General features: G+C 40.5%; 1 protein-coding gene across 3 annotated transcripts in view; it reads left to right on the top strand.

Annotated features, from left to right (window-relative positions):
- Positions 1-23,046, top strand: part of GPBP1L1 (GC-rich promoter binding protein 1-like 1) — a 60,357-nt gene that overhangs the window by 35,639 nt on the left and 1,672 nt on the right. For all 3 annotated transcript variants that reach the window (XM_008574888.1, XM_008574889.1, XM_008574887.1), the window contains 6 exons: positions 8,865-8,937; positions 11,041-11,234; positions 17,900-18,040; positions 18,501-18,659; positions 20,298-20,422; positions 21,342-21,444. In XM_008574888.1, the coding sequence (XP_008573110.1) occupies positions 8,865-8,937; positions 11,041-11,234; positions 17,900-18,040; positions 18,501-18,659; positions 20,298-20,422; positions 21,342-21,444 (795 nt within the window). The remainder of the gene's footprint in view (positions 1-8,864; positions 8,938-11,040; positions 11,235-17,899; positions 18,041-18,500; positions 18,660-20,297; positions 20,423-21,341; positions 21,445-23,046) is intronic.

Genomic DNA, 23,046 nt, shown 5'->3' with positions numbered 1-23,046 from the left:
AAAAAAAAAAGGAAAAAAAAAAAAAAAAAAAAACCTGAGCTGCACAAAAAGCTTTCCCTAGAGAATCAGCAGCAAAGCAGCAATTTAGCTCAACCACAGAGCTCAAGAACTGGTCCCCACAGGAAGTTTCCCCAATTTAGAAGTAAGCAAAGGACAACAAATTAGTTCCAGCGCAGAGTTTAAATGGTGGGAACAGCAAATAATCCAACACAGAAATGAAAGAAAAAAGGTACCCGCAACCAGAGATAAAGTTTCGTATTAACTAGTAAAGGTCTCATTTCACCAAAGAACACCTATAACACCTAGAAGGACCAGAAGTCTGCTGGGCTACCAACCCAGAAAGGTGGGAAGTCAGGACCTCAGCAATTCCCCCACAACACCTGTAACCAATCCTGAGGGGGGAGGCCTTGGCCACCACCCCCCCACACACCCCACAGGTGCAACCAGCCCAGTGACAACTACAAGCTGCAGCGAGAAGGGCCCCAAGTTCCTGAGCTGGGATGGTGGGAGGCAAGGGCTTTTGACACCTCCCCCCCCCCGACATCTATACCCAGCCCAGCAATGACCAAGCCACTGCTGGAAGCCCCCCGGTCATCCCTGTAGGAATGAAGGGTATGCCATGGGCCTCAATCCCATCCCTCCTATTCCTTCCATCCCATGTCCTTCCCCTTTCCCCTCTCCCTCTCCCTCCCAACTGCTCTGCAATAATATTCTAGAATGTAAAATTAATATTATAAAATTACATTTTCTTTTTCTTTTTCTTTTTTTTTTTTTGTCTTTTTGTCTTTTTCCGTGTCCGGCAACGGATTGCAACCCTCAGTGTTGCCCCCGTACCGACAAAGTTTGATATTAACTAGTAAAGGTTTCATTTCATTGAAGTACACTAATAACAACTAGAAGGACCAAAAGTCTCCTGGAATACCAAGCCAGAAAGTGGGGACGGCCAGGGGCCTCAACAATGCCCCCGCCAACATGCATAACCAGTCCCCAGGGTGGGGCCTCGGCCACACCCCCTGACATGCTCAGCCAGCCCATTGGTGACCAACAAGCCACTGCAGGAAGGGCCCTGCATTCCTGAGCTGGTGTGGTGGAGGGCAAGGGCTTTTGCTACACCCCCCTGACATCTGCACCCAGCCTGGCAATGACCAAGCCACTACTGGAAGCCCCCTGGTCTCCCCTGTGGGAATGAGGGGGCTGGCAGAGGCCTCAATCCCACCCCTCCTCTTTCCTCCTTCCATCACATTTCCTTCCCCTTTCCCCTTTCCCCCTCCCTTTCAACTGCTCTGCAACAACATCCTAGAATGTAAAAAAAAAAAAAAAAAAAATTTAAAAAATTAAATTTTTTTTAAAAAAAAAAAAAAAAAAAAAAAAAAAACTAAAGAGATATGACAATCAAAGACAACATGTGAACCTAGATTGCATGAAGGGGCTGGCCAGTTAGCTCAGTTGGTTAGAGCATAGTGCTGATAACACCAAGGTACAGGGTTAGATCCCTGTACTAGCCAGCTGCCAAAAAATAAATTATAATTTAAATATTACATGAGGGCAAAATAATTGTTTTTAAATTTCTTTTGGTAAAGACTTCAGTGGGACAATTTGAGTAAGGATTTTCGGTTAGATAATAACTACTATTTATTAATGTTAATTTCCTAATTTTTTAATAATTATAGTATGATTATGTAACAGAATGTCCTTTTAAGGAAATACATAATTAAATATTGGAGGGTAAATGACACCAAGTTCTTCAGATGGTTCAGGAAAAAAATTAGAGATAATATTGGAGCAAATGTGGTAAAACATTAATATGACAGTCTAAATGAAAGTTGTACAGGAATTCTTTGTATTATTTTTGCAACGTTTTTGTAAGTCAGATTGTTTCAAAATTTTAAAACCAGGAAGAAAACAAAGCAGTTAGAATTGAGGGACAAAAAAATCCACGGATATCATTTGTGACAAAACAAAGTAAGTTATCCCAGTAAAAGCCTAAAGTAGATAGGGACAAACTACCAAAATCTACATGACCTTGGTAGTTTTAGCATTTGTACAAGAGGAATCAAAGGAAAGCAACAGGGTCACCGAACAGCCTCAAGAATCCCAAAAGAGCCAACAGTTTTTCTGGAAAGCTTGCCATATTTGAGAATAGCAGCTAGAAATTGGGAGGGGTTTTCTATAATGCAATAAGTGGTAAATAGAGGGATTTGGGGATAAGATATGAAGGGTCTGACTGGACCAATCAGGACCATTGTAGTTTGAACAGGGAAAGTGAATGTAAAGATTCATTAACTATAGCAGGATTGGAGTGATGAGGGATTGCCAAGTAAGAAATAAAGAGAACTTTAAAGAATTTAGAAATACATGTAAGGAGCAGTCACTACCCGTGGGACTAAGAGCAACCAAGGAAAAGTCCCCTATTCCCCCACCACCATCCCAGGGGCTGAGATCCAGACCATGTTAAAAAGGGCTCAATTGCGGCTTACTTGAATGTCAGAGCAGTTGCTGAGGTGCTTTCTGGGGAAACATGCTTGAAATCTGCCCTCTAGAGTACCTAGGAAAGCTGTTCATGGGAGATGTCATTCTTCTACAAAATCACTCATGTGGGGTGCTGAGGGAAGCTGCTGGCCTCAGAGCTCACTTGCACTTCAGAAGCTGGCATTGAGGAACTGGGTTCTACAAGAGCCTGCTGAATAAGCACCCTGTAACAGGAAGCAAAAATCTCTCCATTGCTCTCTAATGACAAAAGTTAATTTGCCGCTGTCAAAGGAAAAAAATTTTAGGTGTCCAGATACATTTGCACAGAATAGGCAGAAAGGATGAGTTTAGAATTAAGAAGCTGTTACATTGATAACCAGTACAGGGTTCTTTCATTGTTCAATATTCCCTTCCAGAACAAAGCCCCTCACTGAAAACAAACTGTCAGAAATATAGTCCAGATTGGGCTGCACAGAGAGAGGCAGTAGAGGGAAAAGGAAGGTTCAGGTAAAAGGTGGGGTGAGAACAACCAGGACATTAAAGAAAGTAAGCCACTATATTTTTGAATACTCCATGAAAACAATAGAAGAATGTGATGTTAAAAGCTAGTCTGACCCACATTTTTAAAAACCAGTCGTATAAATGAACAGCTTAAAAGGATCAAGATTAGATCCCTTTCTACTTTATAATAAGAAAAAAGAGAATAAGGAGCAGAGTAACATTCCAACAGACAATGCAAAGTATGCCTGTAAGACATGTCCACAAAACAGATAAGAATGTGACCACTATCTTAAAACTTAACTAAATGTTATTAAGAAAATGAACAACGTAATGTAAAGAACATTACATTATTTCAGTATGTAAAAACCATAATCCAGAAAAACTCAAAATAACTTGCTAGAACTCTGGAAAGAAAAGAAAATGATGACTAAACAAGAAAGAACACGAGAGAATGAACACTAACATTTTTTAAGAATTACAAAAGAGGAAAAATTTTTAAATGAAGGAGAAACAAATCGATAAAAAGTTGAAATTGAGAAAAAATGACAGAAGTTTGGGAGAAAAAACATTCCAATGTATGTGTTACAGGATCCCCCCTAAAAAAAACCAAAACAAAGGAATAGCTTAAATACTGAAAAGTGTAATTCACGAAAAACTTTCTGAAATACAATAAGATTTGAAGCTACAAATCGAAAGGACAGTCAGAACAGCCAACACTAAGACATAGTCTTATAAAATACTAGACTCGAATAAAAGAAAATAACCTTTGGGCAGGCAGACGTAAAGACTGAGTGACTTGTAAGAGAAAGAAAGTCAGATAGACTTTGACAGCAAAGCCTTATAACAGAAGTAACACTTAAAAGTACTCAAGGAAAAGAAAATGTGAGCCAAGGATTTTATATTCTGTCAAACTAATCTTCAATTATAAAGGTCACAGACAATGCTGTTCCTAAGACTTTCCCTGAGGAAAGTACTACAGAAGAAGCTTCAAATTAACCAGAAAGATACTAAAAAAAGGAATGATGGTAAATATTAAATATATGGTTGATTGCAGAACTAAGACTAAATGAAAGTTAAAAGAGAATATAGCATGTAATAGCTGTGTGCTCTGATAATCTAAATACAATATAACTTTTCTTAATGGGGAAAATAGGGAGAGTGTGTCCAAAAAATTAATATTTTAGTAATCAGATTGGTGAAATATTAATATTGTTATTCTGAGACTGTTGTGTATAATATGGAATAAAGCGATTGAATGTGATAGTCTATCTTTTGTGTCTTTGAGGATCAGGATTCTGTAGAAGAAAGGAAATACAAATATAAGATAGATGTTCAGTAAAAACCCCAAGGTTCTGAATTTGAATTGAAAATATCAGCAAGGACTGGATTAAAAACGAGGACCCAACTATATGCTGCCTACAAGAGACCCACCTCACCCATAAAGACTCACATAGACTAAGAGTGAAAGGATGGAAAAAGATTTACCATGCAAACAGAAAAGAAAAACGTGCTGGATGATAGTCTATCTTTTGTGTCTTTGAGGATCAGGATTCTGTAGAAGAAAGGAAATACAAATATAAGATAGATGTTCAGTAAACACCCCAAGGTTCTGAATTTGAATTGAAAATATCAGCAAGGACTGGATTAAAAACGAGGACCCAACTATATGCTGCCTACAAGAGACCCACCTCACCCATAAAGACTCACATAGACTAAGAGTGAAAGGATGGAAAAAGATTTACCATGCAAACAGAAAAGAAAAATGAGCTGGAGTAGCTATTCTCATATCTGACAAAATAGACTTTAAACTAAAAACCATAAAAAGAGACAATGAGGGACACTATGTAATGATAAAAGGACTGATCCATGAAGAAGACATAACAAGCATAAATATGTACGCACCCAATGTTGGAGCAACCAGATGTATAAAACGAACTCTATTCGACCTAAAGAAGGAAATAGACACTAATACCATAATAGCAGGGGACCTGAACACCCCACTGTCAATACTGGACAGATCATCTAGGCAAAGAATCAACAGAGAAACACAAGATCTTAACAATACTCTAGACCAATTGGACTTGGCAGATATCTACAGAACATTCCATCCAACAACCTCAGAATACTCATTCTTCTCATCAGCACATGGATCATTCTCCAGGATAGATCACATATTAGGACACAAATCAAGTCTCAACAAATTCAAAAAAATTGGAATTATCCCATGTATTTTCTCAGACCACAATGGATTAAAACTAGAAATCAATAACAAACGAAACTTTCAAAACGATACAAACACATGCAAATTAAATAACATTCTACTTAATGACATATGGGTCCAAGAAGAAATCAAGCAGGAAATAAAAAAATTTATTGAAACTAATGAAAATAATGATACATCATACCAAAACTTGTGGGATACAGCAAAGGCAGTACTAAGGGGGAAATTTATTGCATTAAATGCCTACCTCAGAAAAATGGAAAGCTGGCAAGTGAACAATCTAATAAAGCGCCTTAAAGAACTAGAAAAACAAGAACAATCCAAACCTAAAGTTAGCAGAAGGAAAGAAATCATCAAGATCAGAGCAGAACTTAACGAAATTGAAACCCAAAAAACAATACAAAAGATCAACAAATCAAAAAGTTGGTTTTTTGAAAAGATAAACAAAATCGACAAACCACTTGCATGGCTAACAAAAAAAAGAAGAGAGAAGATTCAAATAACAAAAATTAGAAATGAAAAAGGTGATATTACAACTGACCCAAATGAAATACAAGGAATCATCCGAGACTACTATAAACAGCTATACACCAACAAGTTCGAAAACCTGGAGGAAATGGATAAGGTGAACAGCCTAACACTTCACCTTAAAGAAAATATCAGCAAGAAGTTATGAGGTGTTTTACCTTTGGGGAAACATAAATATTTCCCCCCCAAGCTCTATTCACTGAAAAGACCTAAAGACAATGAACTACCCATAGCAATGAACAGCCCTAGTCCCTAGATTGTGGTCTTGAAATACTATTTCTAGGCAGGATATTTATAAAATTAGTTTGGAATACTTTTCTATACTAGATAGCAGAGAAGTAATTAAAGACTACTAGGGTTATATTAAAAGAATTCAGAAGCCAAATTGAAGAGGTTCTCACTGGTCAAACATGGGACAATTCTATGTGTCAATTAAAGATAATAACTGCAAGTGTTTGAATCATATCAAATGTGGTTACATCTGTGAGTTCACAGTGATACCTCTGTCATCTTAGTAGGAGCAAACATGCATCCTGTCTTTTCAGTATGAACTGTTGCCACTGAATTGCCAAATAGTAGATGAGAGGAAGTTCCTCTTTATAGAAGTATACTAACTTATAAAGAGTAATTATAAAATTAGACCATTGTTTTGCATCTTGTATTAATAGTTTTTTGCTGTGGGCATCAACATCTGCCCTATCCCAAAAAGAAACACAACCAGATGCTATGTGTCTTCTAATGGAAGAACACAAAACTACCAAGAAGTTGCCTTGTCAAAGATAAAATAAGGGATTCTATAGCCTCTAGAACCAACTCCCAATTTATAGGAAATACAGAGGTATAAGGGTTTTAAAAGTAACCTGTAGATTAAGAATTAAGATGTTTTTGGGGGGCAAAATAAAACTATAATGTTGAGGGATACACACTGGTTAGTAAAAAGCAAGAAGTGATGACGTAAGTTAAGATAGTTATTTTTAGAAGGGAGGGAGGGATTTTTTTTGGGTGATGAGGCTTGTTAAGTGTTTCTGGTTTGGCCGGTTATGTTCTATTGTGTAAACCTGGTGATGGTTACATGAACTTTAGCACATTAACCTATTTCTTTGTTTTGTGTAGTTATTTATCTGTGTCTGTTTATATTTTACTATTTTAAAGAATTTTTAAATTGTATGTTTTTAAAATCAACAGAAGTCAAAGATATGGCATAAATGGGAGGAGTATCTGTGAGAACCCTAGATAGAATATTATTAACAACACGTACCTATTAAAATAAAATAAGAAAACGATCACAGCTTTTATTCATAGGATCTCCTTCTGCCTGTACTATGCCATCCCCCCCCCCAAAAATGTATTTCTCTGTCCTCTGTATTCTGTTGCTGATTTGTCTGTTTATATAGTGAGTTGGCAGTTTTATTTGTATTTGTCCTTTTCTAGTGGTTTTCACCTTGATTGGTGGCACTCCAATCTGAGATTTTGATTTAGAAGCTCTGTAGTCGAGTTTTGGCATCTTTTTGTTTAATGTTTCACAGGCAGTTGTGCTGAAAAGCCAATTTCCTGCCCTGTTACCAGATTGTACAGTTGGGGCTTAGATACCAGTGTCATCCTCAAACCCCCATATACTTAATTATTAAGTCTAGTTTATTGCTCTTAACTCTTCTCCATCCTTCCCCTCATCTCTTCCTCTACTCCTGTTGCCTTCATACTCTCCTGGACTATGGAATTGGTTTCCTAATGCTCTCTTAGTTGATGTTTAAACCCTTTAAATCTATCCCTCAAGCTGTTGCCAGACTGTTGTAAATCGGTGATTGGATCATAGTAAGTAACTCTATTCATGAAAGACGGATCCTCATTATCTACAGAATAGAATTTAATCTCCTTAAAAGATCCTCTACAAGCTGGCTCTTGACTACTTTGCAAGACACCTCTTTCCCCACAGAAGGGTTCCCTTCTTCCCTAGCACTAATGGTGAACTATTGTTAAATCTCAGAATATTCTGTTATTCTTCGTGATTTCCTGTCTTGGTGTTCCTTGAATTTTCTATTCCTGGAATCACCCATTTTCTAGAGTTTATCTTTAAGGATTCTTGTTTGTGAGCACCTGTAATGAAACCTTTTCTGATATCACTTCTCTTTCAGGTGAAATTGTCATTCCCATTTGAGTACTCCTTCTTCCCTAACTTGAATTTTTATCATAGTCCTTCTAACCTTTTATTGTATTTACTTGTTTACAAGTTTATTTTTGTAGTGAGGCTGTGACCCTCGTGAGGAAAGGGGCTCTTCTTAATTGCCTTTTTATCCTTACCACAGTTCCTGGCACATGATCTACCTCTGCCCTAAAGCAGTCATAGAAATGCAGTGAATAGGGCCAGCCCGGTGGCACACTGCTACAGTGCGCCGCTTGGGAGTGCGGTGGCGCTCCCGCCGAGGGTTCAGATCCCACATACAGACCGGTTCCCGCTCACTGGCTGAGCGAGGTGCGGGCCCAACGCCGAGGGTTGCGATCCCGTTGCCGATCCCGTTGCCGGTCCCGGCCCGGTGCGGGCGCGACACTGAGGGTTGCGATCCGTTGCCGGATACAAAAAAAGACAAAAAGGAAAAAAAAGAAAAGAAAAAAAAAAAGAAATGCAGTGAATACTACACACTTCACTGACTATCTTGTCTCCTTAAATGTGAGAAAAAGGATTCACATTTTTGTTCATTCAGCTTTCTGTGCCTCCTTATTTGGTTTTTTTGTTTGTTTGTTTGTTTTTTAAAGATGACCGGTAAGGGGATCTTAACTCTTGACTTGGGTGTTGTCAGCACCACGCTCTCCCAAGTGAGCCATGGGCTGGCCTTTGTGCCTCCTTACTTCGCGTACACATTTTATAAGAAGGTGGAAAGTTGCACGTTTAGTCTGTGTATTTAAAAAAATAAATTCCTCTTAGATCAAAGGAAATGGAACTCAAGAGAGCTTAAGATTAAATTAGTACCAATTGATACTGCATTTCAACATCTTCTATTTTGTTTGTTATAATTCTGAATACAGCGTTAAATTAATAAGTGCTGCTAGTATGTAATTATTTGGTAGGTTCCATGGTGATGACTACTTTTTGAAAAGTGCCAAAATGATCATCTTTCTATATCAACCATTCATATCCCTTTTTTCCTAGCCTTCTTTGAATCCAGAAGCTGGCAAAAAGAATCAGCCATGCAGACCTATTGGGACCCCTTCTGGAGTGTGGGGTAGGTAGATTTTGCCATTTTATAGGCACAACTTTAAATGTTTTCTTATCAGAGGGGAGCAAAAATTTTTATTTCTTTTTTGTTTCTTTATCTATTTCTCATCTTATCCATTTGCCCATGATAACTAATACCTATTCTTCAGTAACCTCAGTGTCTACAAGTATAGCAGGTTACTCCACCCCCAAAACACCATTGAAATGTAATCATGGAAGTGGAGTCAGAGGAGAGATAACTGAGAGTGTGTAGAGCCCTGAATTTGGAAGCAGATTTTAAGTAAAGGGAGAATAATATAAAGTTCATTTTAAAAAAAAAAATTTGGGGGGCCAGCCCCGTGGCTCACTCGGGAGAGTGCAGTGCTGGGAGCGCAGCGGTGCTGGGAGCGCAGCGGTGCTGGGAGCACCGAGGCCACGGGTTCAGATCCTGTATAGGGATGGCCGGTGCACTCACTGGCTGAGCACGGTGCAGGCGACACCAAGCCAAGGGTTGCAATCCCCTTACCAGTCAAAAAAAAAAAAGTTTTTAATTGACTTGCAGATTCACTTATAATAATTATTTTTTATGTGTTATGCTTATCTCCTAAATATATAGCTGGTATACATAACAGTATATCCTAGGCATTCTTCCATATTTCTAAATATTCTTCAGAAATGTTCTTTGATTTTTAGGGGTTTTTTTTATGTGTTTCCTTTGTGGCTAGCCAGTATGGGGATCCAAACCTGTGACCATAGTGTTATAAAGCTTCACTCTAACCAACTAGCCCATCAGAAGTGTTCTTTGAAAGGTAATGTGAGGCCGGCTCCGTGGCTCACTCGGGAGAGTGCAGCGCTGGTAGTGCCGAGGCCGCGGGTTCAGATCATATATAGGGATGGCCAGTGCGCTTGCTGGCTGAGCATGGCACAGGCAGCACTGTGCCAAGGGTTGTGATCCCCTCACCAGTCAGAGGAAAAAAAAAAAAGGAAAGGTAATATAATACCACATTCTGTAAATATACCATTTTGTTCAACCAGGTTCCAACTTGTACATTTTTTTATCTTATTCGGCAATTATAAATGAAGCTATTGTATAGGACAAGTTGGAAACCTATATAAATGCACACGTTTATATGGGGGTACTTCAAAAAGTTCATGGAAAGGGCCGGCCCGGTGGCGCACTGGATAGTGCGCCGCTTGGGAAGCGCGGTGGCGCTCCCGCCCGAGGGTTCGGATCCCACATACAGACCGGTTCCCGCTCGCTGGCTGAGCGAGGCGCAGGAGCGACGCCGAGGGTTGCAATCCCGTTGCCGGTCCCCGGTCCGGTACGGGGGCAGCACTGAGGGTTGCGATCCGTTGCCGGACACGGAAAAAGACAAAAGACAAAAAAAAAAAAAAAAAAAAAGTTCATGGAAAGATTCGTGTTAACCTTTTAATTCTATTCTCCATGAACTTTTTTAAGTACCCCCATATGTATATGTTCGGAATAACTACATTTACAAAAAATTCACAGGTATGAATCAGTGTATTTCAAACCAAACCTGATTTGTGGCATTGGGATCTTTGGCATTTACAAATTGAACTCTGTTGGTTCCTTCATTAGACATGTTCAGTAGCTGGACATATTATTGGGAAAGCTTTAGCAATGGTTTGGATCCATTGTTATAGTTTTGAGGGTGATTGCTGTACTTTCTTCTCTTTGTTAATTTTATATCACTTTGCTCCAGTTTGCCTCATCGGAGTCCCCGTGGCACACCTTTCTTCCTAATTATTTGATCTCTCCGTTCCCATGCTGACAGGAGCTGCTACCCTTGGATATATTCTTGTTTGGTCCATGCCTGACTGATCACACTATATATTAGATATGTTGTGCCCCTGAAGGACTGCTAACATCTTTGGGCTTTCTGGCTGATTTATGAATTTAGTATTAAGTGCTTTATATGCTGCATTTTTTTCCTGTAGTTTCCGAGTAGTATCACTTTCGACAGTATTAGTTAAGTGCACAACAGCAAATGTTTGTACCTTGTTCCCAACTGTCAGCTCTTTGTTGAAGGTGAGGACTTTGTATAAACTATGCTTCATGTTATGCAACAGGTTTGACATTCTTTTGTCTCTGTACTTTTGTATTTCACAGAAAACCCACCTAGTGCCAAGCAACCCTCTAAGATGCTAGTTATTAAAAAAGTTTCCAAAGAGGATTCTGCTGCTGCCTTCTCTGCTGCATTCACTTCACCAGGGTCTCACCATGCAAATGGGAATAAATCATCAACCATGGTTCCAAGTGTCTATAAGAACCTGGTTCCTAAGCCTGCACCACCCCCTTCCAAGGTATGATTTAGAGTCATTGTACAGCAGATGTTTGGGAATAAGTCAAAAAAAATTTAGTAAATGTGTTTTTTCCTGTCAAATTATTCACCAGATACTCACTTAGTACCTGTTATATGTATAGTATTGTACTCTGTCTCCAGACTCTCTAATGCTGCCAGATGGATTTTTTAGTTGGCTTCTCATAGTTATTAGCTTCATCTCATAAACCTGCTCCTCCTGATTTGCTGTTTCCATTAATACATAGCATCAGCATTCATCTGAGCAGTCAGCTGAATATCTTATCTGCTGTTTTCTTTCCCGTCACTCATTCCCTTCAGCCAAGTAATTACAAAGTTCCTGTCAGTTATTCCCTCTTTGCTGTCCTTGTTTAGGACCTTGTCACGTCACATTTACTATATTGTAAAATACCCTTCTATTTTCTCATCTCCCTATATTCATCTTCCACAGAACTGCCAAATGCTGGTTACGTATGGTCTTTGTTGCATATTACATATTCTTTTTTAATAACCCTTCAAAAATGTAAAAATATTATTAGCTTGTGAGCCATACAAAAATGCTTCAGGCTAGGTTTGGCACATGGGTCATAGTTTGCCAATCCCTGGTCTTATAACACAGTTTCCAAACTACTCAGCAGTGACATGTGTTATTCTTCATAGCCTGAGTCCCAACCATCTTTTACATCTTACTGCCCCTTTTTTCTCTTACCTGGAAAAAAATTATTCTTCACGCTAATGCCATCCTCTCTGTGAATTTGTTTCCATCATGTACATCTAAAGAGCTAATTAATCTTTATATCTCTGTGATTGCATAGCACTCTTGAGTCTCTTGCCACAATAGCTGAAACACTTTATTGCATCTGTTTGTTTCTTCACTTGTAACCTCCTTAATGGAAGGCTTCAGGTCCTTCCTATATTTGTATCCCTAGTACTCCTACATAGCACATCATAATTGCTTGAATGAGTTTCAGCCACTGTAAGGAAACAAATAGAATTTACTGTGTCAGTAGACAAACTAGTCAGCATTAATTCACTTTCCATTGTGTGCTTGCACTGTGTTTGGTGCTTATGAGCAATACAAAGAAGTACAGCATCAGTTATCACCTTCCATGAGCTGAAAGTTTAATTAAGATGACAGTATATAACAATGTAGAAGAAGGTCATGTGATTATATATGAAATAAAACAGAAGCAGATTCTAATAGCATCCTAAACAGATTTGGGTTAATTAAATTAATGAAACACTATTTATTTACATAGTTCAGAGGAGCAAGATTAGTGCAGACTATGATCATCAGGGAAGTTTTACTGAAAAACTGTAATTTGAACTGGTCTTTGAAGGATGGTCCAGATTTGGATAGAGAGAAAAGAATTTGTAGAGTGTTGTACATCATAGGAGAAGAGGTAGTTAAATAAAAGTTCTAAAACCAGTAAGCACTAAGCATGTTTTAGGTACAGTTGTGTTTTGTTTGTTTATTTTTTGGAAGCAACCCCAGCCCGAAAATGAGGTACAGTTTAATGAACTATTTTCATTACTCCTGGTAACACTGGAGCTTAAAAAATATCAAGACTGGGAGTCATTATTTCTAGTGATGATGATTAAAGCTGATAATGAGTGAAGCTTTCAGGATAGATAAGATCTACAAGGAAAGAGGATAGAGGAAGAAGAAAAAATAATGGGAAAATAGCAGCATAGGCAATAGTACAGAGAAATTGTAGTTCAGACAAAATATGTATGGTATGCTATCACAGAAATCCAGGTGAGCGAGTTTAAAATGGCAACGGGTTGTCAACATTTGTCATTTGCTACTAGCAAGTTGAAGAAAATAACTGAAATAAGGTTTTTGACCTTAGCAATTGGAAAGTTTTTGGTAACCTTTGAGTTGAGGTTTTATGAGAATAAAGTAGGGCTGAAACAAGATTTTGAGGTATTCTGGAATTATGTGGATAGAAGTGGAAGTAGGGGCTCCTTTGAGACTTGACAGTAAAAGGAACTAGAATATAGGTATATGGTGGTAAAGCTAAATGAAAAGATGAAGGAAATCTGTAGGAAGAAGACAGTGGGGGCAACTTGAAATATACTTGAAAAAGAAGAGGTCATTAAAGGATCATGGGCCAAGAAGAAATGAATGGGAATAAAACCAAGTGACTAGTGGAATTATCTATGAAAAGGGTTTAGGATACTTTCTCCTTCGAGGTAGAAGGGAAAGAATATGAATTCAGGTAAAGAGAACAATTAGAAAGCGTGAGCAAACCTAGCATGGAAGTTAACAATAGAGCTTTAGAATAAACAGATTCTACTTTGCTCCTTCTTTCTGATGTGATCTTTGGCAAGTTTCTTCTCAGTCTTTTTCTTCATCTATGAAATAGGGTGATAATACCCACACTTATAAGTTATTTTGTGAGGAGTAAATGAGAAAATTTTATGAAGTACTTAAAATTGACATTTATAGTAAGTACCAATAAATATTAGCTATTATTACCAACATGCCAGCATACCTTATGTTTGTCCTATTCCTTAAGAGTTTTTTGGGGTTTTTTTGACCCGTAAGGGCATCGTAACCCCTGGCTCGGTGTTGTCCGCACCACACTCAGCCAGTGAGCACAGTGGCCATCCCTATATAGGACCTGAACCCGTAGCCTCGGTGCTATCAGCGCCTCACTCTCCCAAATGAGCCACGGATCTGGCCCCTTAAGAGGTTTTTTTTTTTTTTTTTTTTTTTTGTGACCGGTAAGGGGATCGCAACCCTTGGCTTGGTGTCGCCCTCACCGCTCTCAGCCAATGAGTGCACCAGACATCCCTATATAGGATCCGTATCTGCAGCAGGAGCGCTGCTGCGCTCCCAGCGCTGCACTCTCCCGAGTGAGCCACGGGGTCGACCCCCCTTAAGAGTTTTTAAAGAGCTTTCGTAAGTGTTACTTTATCTGAGATGTCCACAAGCATTTTGTTAGACTAGAGAAACCATAAAAATGAGTTAGACAATGTCATTGTGTCCTCAAGGATCTCATAAATCTTTTATCTGTGTTAGCAACATTTGTTAAACATTGAGTATATACATACTAAACACTGGTGTCACTAGAAGCACAAAATAGTACATGGTCTCTAATCACAAAGAGTTCACTGGTGAAGAGACAGATATAAAAAATAATTGTGTACTTCTGTCTGGGGAGGGTCCTCAAAGTCTTTACAGATAACTGGGTTCAAATATGTGGTAAAGGAAGAAGAACTGCCATTCACTGACATATTACTATGTTCCAAGATCTTCGTTAGGCCTTTTACACTTGTTAAAGCATTTGCTTCTCTAATCCAGATATGCAGAGAATTATGTAATAGGAGATTACATTGCTAATAAGTGATAGAGTCAGGATTCTTAAACCAGATCTGTCTACCTTCAAAACCACAGCTCTTTCTAATAGTCCAGAATGGCCTCCCCATCTTGAAGGATGAAGAGGGGGAGAGGCAGTTGAGAATTCTGGCTTTGGAGCCAAACTTGACTAAGTTGGAATCTTTGCACCATTCTCTAGGGCTATTGATTTTGAGCAAGTTATTTAATTTTGCTAAACTTTTCTCAGCAATACATTGGAGCTAATTATATCTGTCACATAATTGTGGTAAAAGAGTGAAATTAAAGTTTTAGAAGTACTTGGGATATAGTTCCTGACACATCCTAATTACTCAGTAAATGGAACTTTAAAAACAGTAGGAGTTTGTTAGAGAGCAAGTAAACTGGGGCATTCCAGGCAGAGGGAACCTATTGTTACCCCCAGAATGAAGACAGGATATACCATGTATGAGTGAAGGCAAGTGGTTAAGTATGGTTGGTATGTGGGAAGTGATGAGGAAGGTAGACTTCATTGAGGGGTTTATAAAAGCTCAGGAGAGGGGTTGGAGCAGAGAGAGAGTTTTACATATTATCTACATAATTTTAAAAATTTAAACTGATTAAACAGTTATAAATAACTAGTTTTTCTAATGAAGTTCACCCAGGACAGATTACAGCAGAAGAAAAGTATTGAGGCTAAAACATTGTAGAATGCCTACGTCCATTGAAAAGACTGAAAGGAATAGAGAGGATTAAATAAGAACCTAGAGAGTGAAAGCAGTAAGGAATCAAGAGAAAGTGGGACAGGTTCAGAAAGATTGGTAATGAGCAATATCTCATTCCCCAAATAAGACATATTTTTAAGAGCTGGCCTTTTTAATATGAGGACAAGATTTTGGGTTATTTATGAAAGAATTGTTTTACTGAAATGGGGATAGAGGTGGGTATTGCAGGCATGCAACTAAGTAATAAGCAATAACGAGCAATTGAAGGATAGCTGAAACTGACTTATTTAGAAAAGGTTGGCAATAAAAGGATGGGGGTATAAGATTGAGGGAAGTAAGTCTGTTTAGCTTTTTTCTAGTGGTTTAGCATACTTGAAGATAAAGTAGAATAACTTATTAGAGAGCAGAAGATTAAAGATGCAAGGGGGAAATAAATGATATATTCACAAAGGAAAAAGAACAAACAGATGTAGAATGGGAGAAGTTCCTCTTTGGGCTTGAGGTGAAAAGGAGGGGATTTGGGGGCCGGCCCTGTGGCGCACTGCTACAGTGCGCTGCTTGGGAGCGCGGTGGTGCTCCCGCCGAGGGTTCGGATCCCACATACAGACCGGTTCCCGCTCACTGGCTGAGCGAGGTGCGGGCGCAGAACCAAGGGTTGCGATCCCGTTGCCGGTCCCGGTCCGGTACGGGCGCGACACTGAGGGTTGCGATCCGTTGCCGGACACGAAAAAAGACAAAAAGGAAAAAAAAAAAAAAGGAGGGGATAGTTTGGCTCCACTGACTTCAGACTTCTCTGTTCACTAGGAGAAGACAAGATCAATTGAGGTGGAGCTGGGATTGATTTGGAGTTTAGAGGAAAGGAGAGGACATTTTAAAAAAACTGTGGTTGATACACAGTTCATTTTAGGGGATTTTACATACATAAAATATATACAAATATATTTTTTCAAATAAAACGGGGCATGGGCATAATGATTTTCTTCACTGGACAGCCAGCTATTATACCACAGTGTTTAAGTTTCTGAAAATTAAGATGAAGTTGCAGTAAAATTGGGTGGAAATGTAGGTATCCTTTTGCATATAAGACTGTCTGGTAAACCTTACATACTACTGCAGAAACCCAGGCATTTCTGTGCTCTGAGTTGGCAATGTAAAAGAAATATAAGGTATCTCATGACCCTCTACAACTCCAGGGAAGCCACAAATCATCTTTGGTAGTTAACCTAACACAAGCAACCCTCTTTAGATTCTCATCAGTGCAAAAAAAGTATTAATCTTCATTGCAGTTTAGTTACTGTCTCTCTTATCTGCTTGTTCTTTTTGGAGGGGAGGCATTGTAGGATACTGAAAAAGCAAATATCATGTGCTAGCTGGGTAATCTTGAACAAATTGCATGATTTTTTTATCCTAAGTGTCATTCTCTATAAAAAGTCAACATCATAATAATTACTATCTGATTGATGTAAGAATCAAATGAAAGTGTGGCAATCACCTGGTACATGGCAGATATGTAGTAAAAGTTAATTCTCTTCCTTAAAGTTATTGTGTCCTCTTTAGTACCCCTCAACCAAGAAGACACCCAGGAAAGAAATTCTTTTCACTCAGACTATATTCCTTTGTCCTGGAGGTCTCTTGGTTCTGATTATTTCATTCTGGAAAAGTAGAAATTTCTCAGTTGCTTCGGCCCCACTTTATTTATTTATTTATTTTATTCCTTTTTGTCTTTTTTACTGACCGGTAACAGGATCGCAACCCTTGGTGTCACGCCCGTACCGGGGACCGGCAATGGGATCGCAACCCTCGGTGTTGCACCCGCACTGCGCTCAGCCAGTGAGCGGGAACCGGTCTCCACATGTGATCCGAACCCTCAGCGGGAGCGCCGCCGCACTCCCAAGCGGCGCACTCTCCAGTGCGCCACTGGGCCGGCCCTGGCCCCACTTTATTGACCTGCCTCATCTTCCTTGGTCTTCTCAGACAGTGTGATTGGCTCAGAAAAAAAAATGGAGTATTCCAGCTCTACTCTGCTGCCATCAAAGTTGGAGCAATGGCCAGAGTGACAGAATGGGCCCAGACCCCACAAGGCTGTGTTAAAGAAGGGCCTCTCTGGACTAAACTAGGATTGGCCAGCCATTTACAATGCCCAAGGCTTCCCATCAGACTTCCTTGAAAACAGCATTTTTTCTGATGTCCTTTCTGGAATGTCTGGGTTACATCAGAGGTTAGCAAACATGCTGTGAAAGAAAACATTTTGGGGTCACATAAGTTTTGAAAATACTATATATCTGCCTCTCAAACTCAAAGATGTAGTTAAGTGCTTTGAAAAGTAGCACAGTAAAGATACCTGTTGAACTTTGATCACCCCTCCCAGGCTTATTGAACTAGAGTTCTCCTTTTGAGAAATACCTATTAATATCTCATGGCTCTTCTTTTTCCCATTTGCCTTTTTTTCTTTAAGTGCTTAACCTCAGAAAGAGGTTGCATACCTCCCAAACATGTTGAGACAAGTAAAGTCTGGGAGCTCATGATCCCATATAACATTTTACTGTTTGCTTTATGATTTTACAAGCTGAGCTTCTGTTTGTGTGCTTGTTCTGACTGATTTTGTTCTTTCTTCCCATGTAGCCCAATGCATGGAAAACTAACAGAGTGGAAAACAAATCAGGATCCATTTCCTCTAGCCGGGAGTCTGCTTTTACCAGTCCAATCTCTGTTACCAAACCATTGGTATTGGCTGGTGGCACAGTTCTAAGTTCTCCCAAAGAGGTGAGTGAGGATAAAGCAGGGCAGCCTTTTTTAAAGTTGCCATTTCCCATTTATTTATATTAAGATATGCAGTGTAATATGTATAGCTGTAATGCATTTTTTGGTAGTTATGCCTAGCTGAGTGTCATTTCTTTACTGATGTTTCCCATTAGCATCCAAAAGTGGACAGTGGCTGGGTGGGGTAAATGTTCTGTGGTAGACCAAGGTCGGCCTATGTTAGACTGGAACTCTACTGGTGTCTGTAGAGAGATCAAAGAGATCTTATATAAGCCAACCAGTCTTAACTATAAAAACCCTTCAAAACTGAAGTTTGTTAAAATGAAAGGATTATTTCTGGTAAAAGACAGATCGATAAATAGGCTACCAGATTCTGGAAATCAGTGCCGTGTAAAAGTGACCCAGAGAATCCCATTTCTTAATCTTTGCTGTCAGGAGCAACCTATTTATTGTATTTGCCCAGAGTCCCTCCAGCACCACTCCTCCAATTGAGATTGGCTCCTCTCGTCTGACCAAGTTGACTCGCCGAACCACCGACAGGAAGAGTGAGTTCCTGAAGACTCTGAAGGATGACCGCAATGGAGACTTCTCAGAGAACAGAGACTGTGACAAGCTGGAGGATGTAAGAGCATAGGGTTTTTCTGGGGCAGCATAGGTGTTTGCCTTTGTTATATATACCTCCTTCTTCTTCTTAAGGGGAAAGATGTAGCAAGATTTTAAAATGTATAGATATATTGTTTATAGAGTAACAGCCTTCTAGAGTCTTTGGTAAAGTGAGTTTTAGTACTTTGTTCAGCAGAGATTTTAATTTAGGGTTTATTTTAATAATCATTCACCTACTGAAGGACATTTTGGTTGTTTCCAAGTTTTGGAAATAATGAGTAAAGGTGCTGTAAACATCTATGTGCAGGTGTTGGTGTAGACATAGGTTGTCAACTCCTTTGGGTAAATACCAAGTAGTGTGATTGCTGGGTCGTATGGTAAGGGTATGTTTGGTATTGTAAGAAACTGCCAAACTGTTTCCAAAGTGGCTGTACCATTTTGCATTCCCACCAGCAATGAATGAAAGTTCTTGTTGCTCCAAGTCTTCATCAGCATTTGTTATCAGTGTTCTGGATTTTGGCCCTCCTAATAGGTGTGTAGTGGTATCTCATTGTTGTTTTAATTTGCATTTCCCTGATGACGTAGGATGTGGAGCATCCTTTCATATACTTATTTGCTATCTATATCTTCTTTGGTGATGTCTCTACAGGTCTTTTGCCCATTTTTAATCGTTTGTTTTCTCATTGTGGAGTTTTAAGGGTTCTTTGTATATCTTGGATAACAGTCCTTTGGAACAGATAATAAGAATTTCTTCCCAGTCTGTGGCTTGTCTTTTCAATCTCTCGACAGTGTCTTTTGAAGAGAAGATTCTTAACTTTAATGAAGTTCAGCTTATCAATTATTCTTTATGGAATATGTCTGTGGAGTCATATCTAAAAAGTCATTGCTATACCCAAGGTCTTCTAGGTTTTTTCCTGTGTTGTCTTTAGGAGTTTATGGTTTTGTGTTATACATTTAGGACTGTGACCCATTTGGAGTTAATTTTTGTGAAGGGTAGTATATTAGTCCATGTCTGTTGCTTATAACAAAGTACCTGAAGCTGGGTAAATAAAAAGAAAATGAAATTTATTCCTTACAGTTTTGGAGGCTGGGGAGTCCAAAGTACTGGGAACACATTTGGTGAAGGCCTTGGTGGTGGCGACAGTGACAGCATGGTATCACATTGCAAAAATGGCAAAGGAGAAAATAACTTCTTCGTTCACTCTCTTTTTAAAGGCCTCAGAACCATGCCCATGACCACCATTTTTAATCCATTCATTATGGCATGGTCCTACAATCTAATGACCTCTTCAAGGCCCCATCTTTCAATTACTGTAATAGGATTTCCCACCCCCAACAGTTATGGTGGGGATTAAGCCTCAGTGAGGTGGGGGGGCATCCAATCTACAGCAGGTAGTATTTATCAATCCTCTGACTTGGTTCTTCTTTTTCAGTATCGTACTGTCTATTCTGGGTCATTTGCCTCTCTTTGTAAACTTTAGAAATCAGTTTTTTGGTATAGAAGTTCCTCATTTTTAAGTGGGGAAAGCCTATGGGGTTGAGGCTGTTTTCTGGAAGGTGCTTTCCTGGATTCTGGCTCCTTGGTTTTGTAGGTTCTTACCTTGCTACAGAGTATTGTTAAACCAAGTATGTCATTCCTGCCTTTTCCTTATTGCAGTTGGAGGACAACAGCACACCTGAACCAAAGGAAAATGGAGAGGAAGGCTGTCATCAGAATGGTCTTGCTCTCCCGGTAGTAGAAGAAGGGGAGGTGCTCTCACACTCCCTGGAAGCAGAGCACAGGTAGATGAGGATGGGATCCCAAGGCATGCCATGTGTGGCCTGTAAGGACCTTGAACATACTTGAGAAGACATCTCAGATAAAGTTCAGCATACAAACAGAAATACCCACAAGCACCATAACTTGTTCCCTTTGTATGCCCGTGGGTGGCCTGTTGCCCACTGGGGATTCTCTCTCAGACTCAGTCAACTTTTTCACAATCTCCTCTCCAAGGTTTTCATGTAGTTCAGACTCAGTTTATGGCTCCAGTCAGAGAGGGAAGGAGAGGAGAGTCTGTTTCTAAGACTGTTGTGTTGGCCTCTTAGATCCTCCTGGCCCAAGTGAGCAGTTACCACAAGACCCCTTTAAGGAGCCTTGGGAAGCATGAGACTCCCATGCATTCAACTTGGTTTTTAAATGAGAGCCTTGAACACAGAGCATCCAGCCTTCTGTAAAACTGGCTAATAGGTGGGGCCTGCCAAGTATGGCAGTACCTTCCTGAAAGGAGGCTCCTATCCAGAGGAACTTTAGGGGTCAGCAAGGTTATGATGGAGTCCAAAATGCCATGAAATTGAAAGAGGGCTCAGGGATATGTGCAGATATGCTAATTTGCTCACAAGGAACAAAAGAGAGATTTCTTCCTCTGGTTTGATCTATGAGAAAGAGAGCCCTTATGCTTTGGCTCTTTTCTTTATGCTGTCTTGGTTTCTGCTTCTACTGTCTCTTCTATACCTTTTTTCTCTCAACTGTGGAGATCCCTCATTTAATTAGAAGCACATGAGTAGCCATAATTAAAGCTTGTCTCACTGGGGAGAAGAAAACAAAGTTCCTTCTCTAACATCCATTGCCCCTGGGCAGGAAGGTTTTCTGTGGGAAGTGGTGGCTGCCCTCTTAGGCTTAATGGTGTCATATTTTCTTTGCCTGTCCCTCTGTCTCCACCAGGTTATTAAAAGCAATGGGATGGCAGGAATATCCTGAAAATGATGAGAATTGCCTTCCTCTCACAGAAGATGAGCTCAAAGAGTTCCACATGAAGACAGAGCAGGTATGTTAAACGTTTCCTGGAGACCAGTTATTGACTAGCAGAGAAAGGAGTCAGGACAGTTCTTGCCCTTAGGGAGCTCTAGTTTAGCCTAGTTTAAGACCTTGGAAAACAAAAAGTAAGTTACCTTAGTAGAAATGTAGTAGAGCATCTAACTCTGCCTGGGCAGTGGGGATTTCCAGTGGTGAATACAAACCAGGTCAGTGATTAGCAGCTTCCAGGAAGTTTGTTCTTTCACCCTCACCACTCTGACCCTTACCAGAACCACAAGGATGCATTCTAAAGTTATGTCTGGTTTTTAGGGAAGGAGACTTATCTTGCTCTCTGCTTCTAGTCCTGTAGTTTTTCTTCTAGTGCTCTGGCCAGAGCTAATAAGCCAAATGGCCTATATGAATTTATTCAACAAATGTTTGGATTCTTTCTTTTTTTTTTGTCTTTTTCCGTGTCCGGCAACGGATCGCAACCCTCAGTGTTGCCCCCGCACCGGACCGGGACCGGCAACGGGATCGCAACCCTCGGTGTTGCTCCCGCGCCTCGCTCAGCCAGTGAGCGGGAACCGGTCTGTATGTGGGATCCGAACCCTCGGGCAGGAGCGCCACCGCGCTTCCCAAGCGGCGCACTATAGCAGTGCGCCACCGGACCGGCCCTGGATTCTTTCTCTGAATAAAACATTGCCAGATCCTAGGGTTTACAACAGTGAACAAGACAAATGGGGTTTCTACAAACCTCATTCTGTTGGCATATATTTAAAGCATATATCATAGTTAAGTCCTGTAGACCTTGCCACTCAGAATTCTATTAGAGGGCCGGCCCGGTGGCGCACTGCTACAGTGCGCCGCTTGGGAAGCGCGAGCGGCACTCCTGCCGAGGGTTCGTATCCCACATACAGACCAGCCGCTCACTGGCTGAGCGAGGTGCGGGAGCAACACCGAGGGTTGCGATCCCGTTGCTGGTCCCGGTCCGGTACGGGCGCGACACTGAGGGTTGTGATCCGTTGCCAGTCACGAAAAAAGACAAAAAGAAAAAAAAAAAAAAGAATTCTATTAGAAATAGGGAATCTCGGGGCCGGCCCGGTGGCGCACTGGATGGTGCGCCGCTTGGGAAGCGCGGCGGCGCTCCCGCCCGAGGGTTCGGATCCCACATACAGACCGGTTCCCGCTCACTGGCTGAGCGAGGCGCGGGAGCAACACCGAGGGTTGCGATCCCGTTGCTGGTCCCGGTCCGGTACGGGCGCGACACTGAGGGTTGTGATCCGTTGCCAGTCACGAAAAAAGACAAAAAGAAAAAAAAAAAAAAGAATTCTATTAGAAATAGGGAATCTCGGGGCCGGCCCGGTGGCGCACTGGATGGTGCGCCGCTTGGGAAGCGCGGCGGCGCTCCCGCCCGAGGGGTCGGATCCCACATACAGACCGGTTCCCGCTCACTGGCTGAGCGAGGCGCGGGAGCAACACCGAGGGTTGCGATCCCGTTGCTGGTCCCGGTCCGGTACGGGCGCGACACTGAGGGTTGTGATCCGTTGCCAGTCACGAAAAAAGACAAAAAGAAAAAAAAAAAAAAGAATTCTATTAGAAATAGGGAATCTCGGGGCCGGCCCGGTGGCCCACC

Source organism: Galeopterus variegatus, unplaced genomic scaffold, assembly GCF_000696425.1.
Source record: "Galeopterus variegatus unplaced genomic scaffold, G_variegatus-3.0.2 Scaffold1113, whole genome shotgun sequence".
Lineage (NCBI taxonomy): Eukaryota > Metazoa > Chordata > Mammalia > Dermoptera > Cynocephalidae > Galeopterus > Galeopterus variegatus.
The sequence above is the reverse complement of the archived record's forward strand: the minus strand, read 5'-3'. Positions and strand labels throughout refer to the sequence as shown.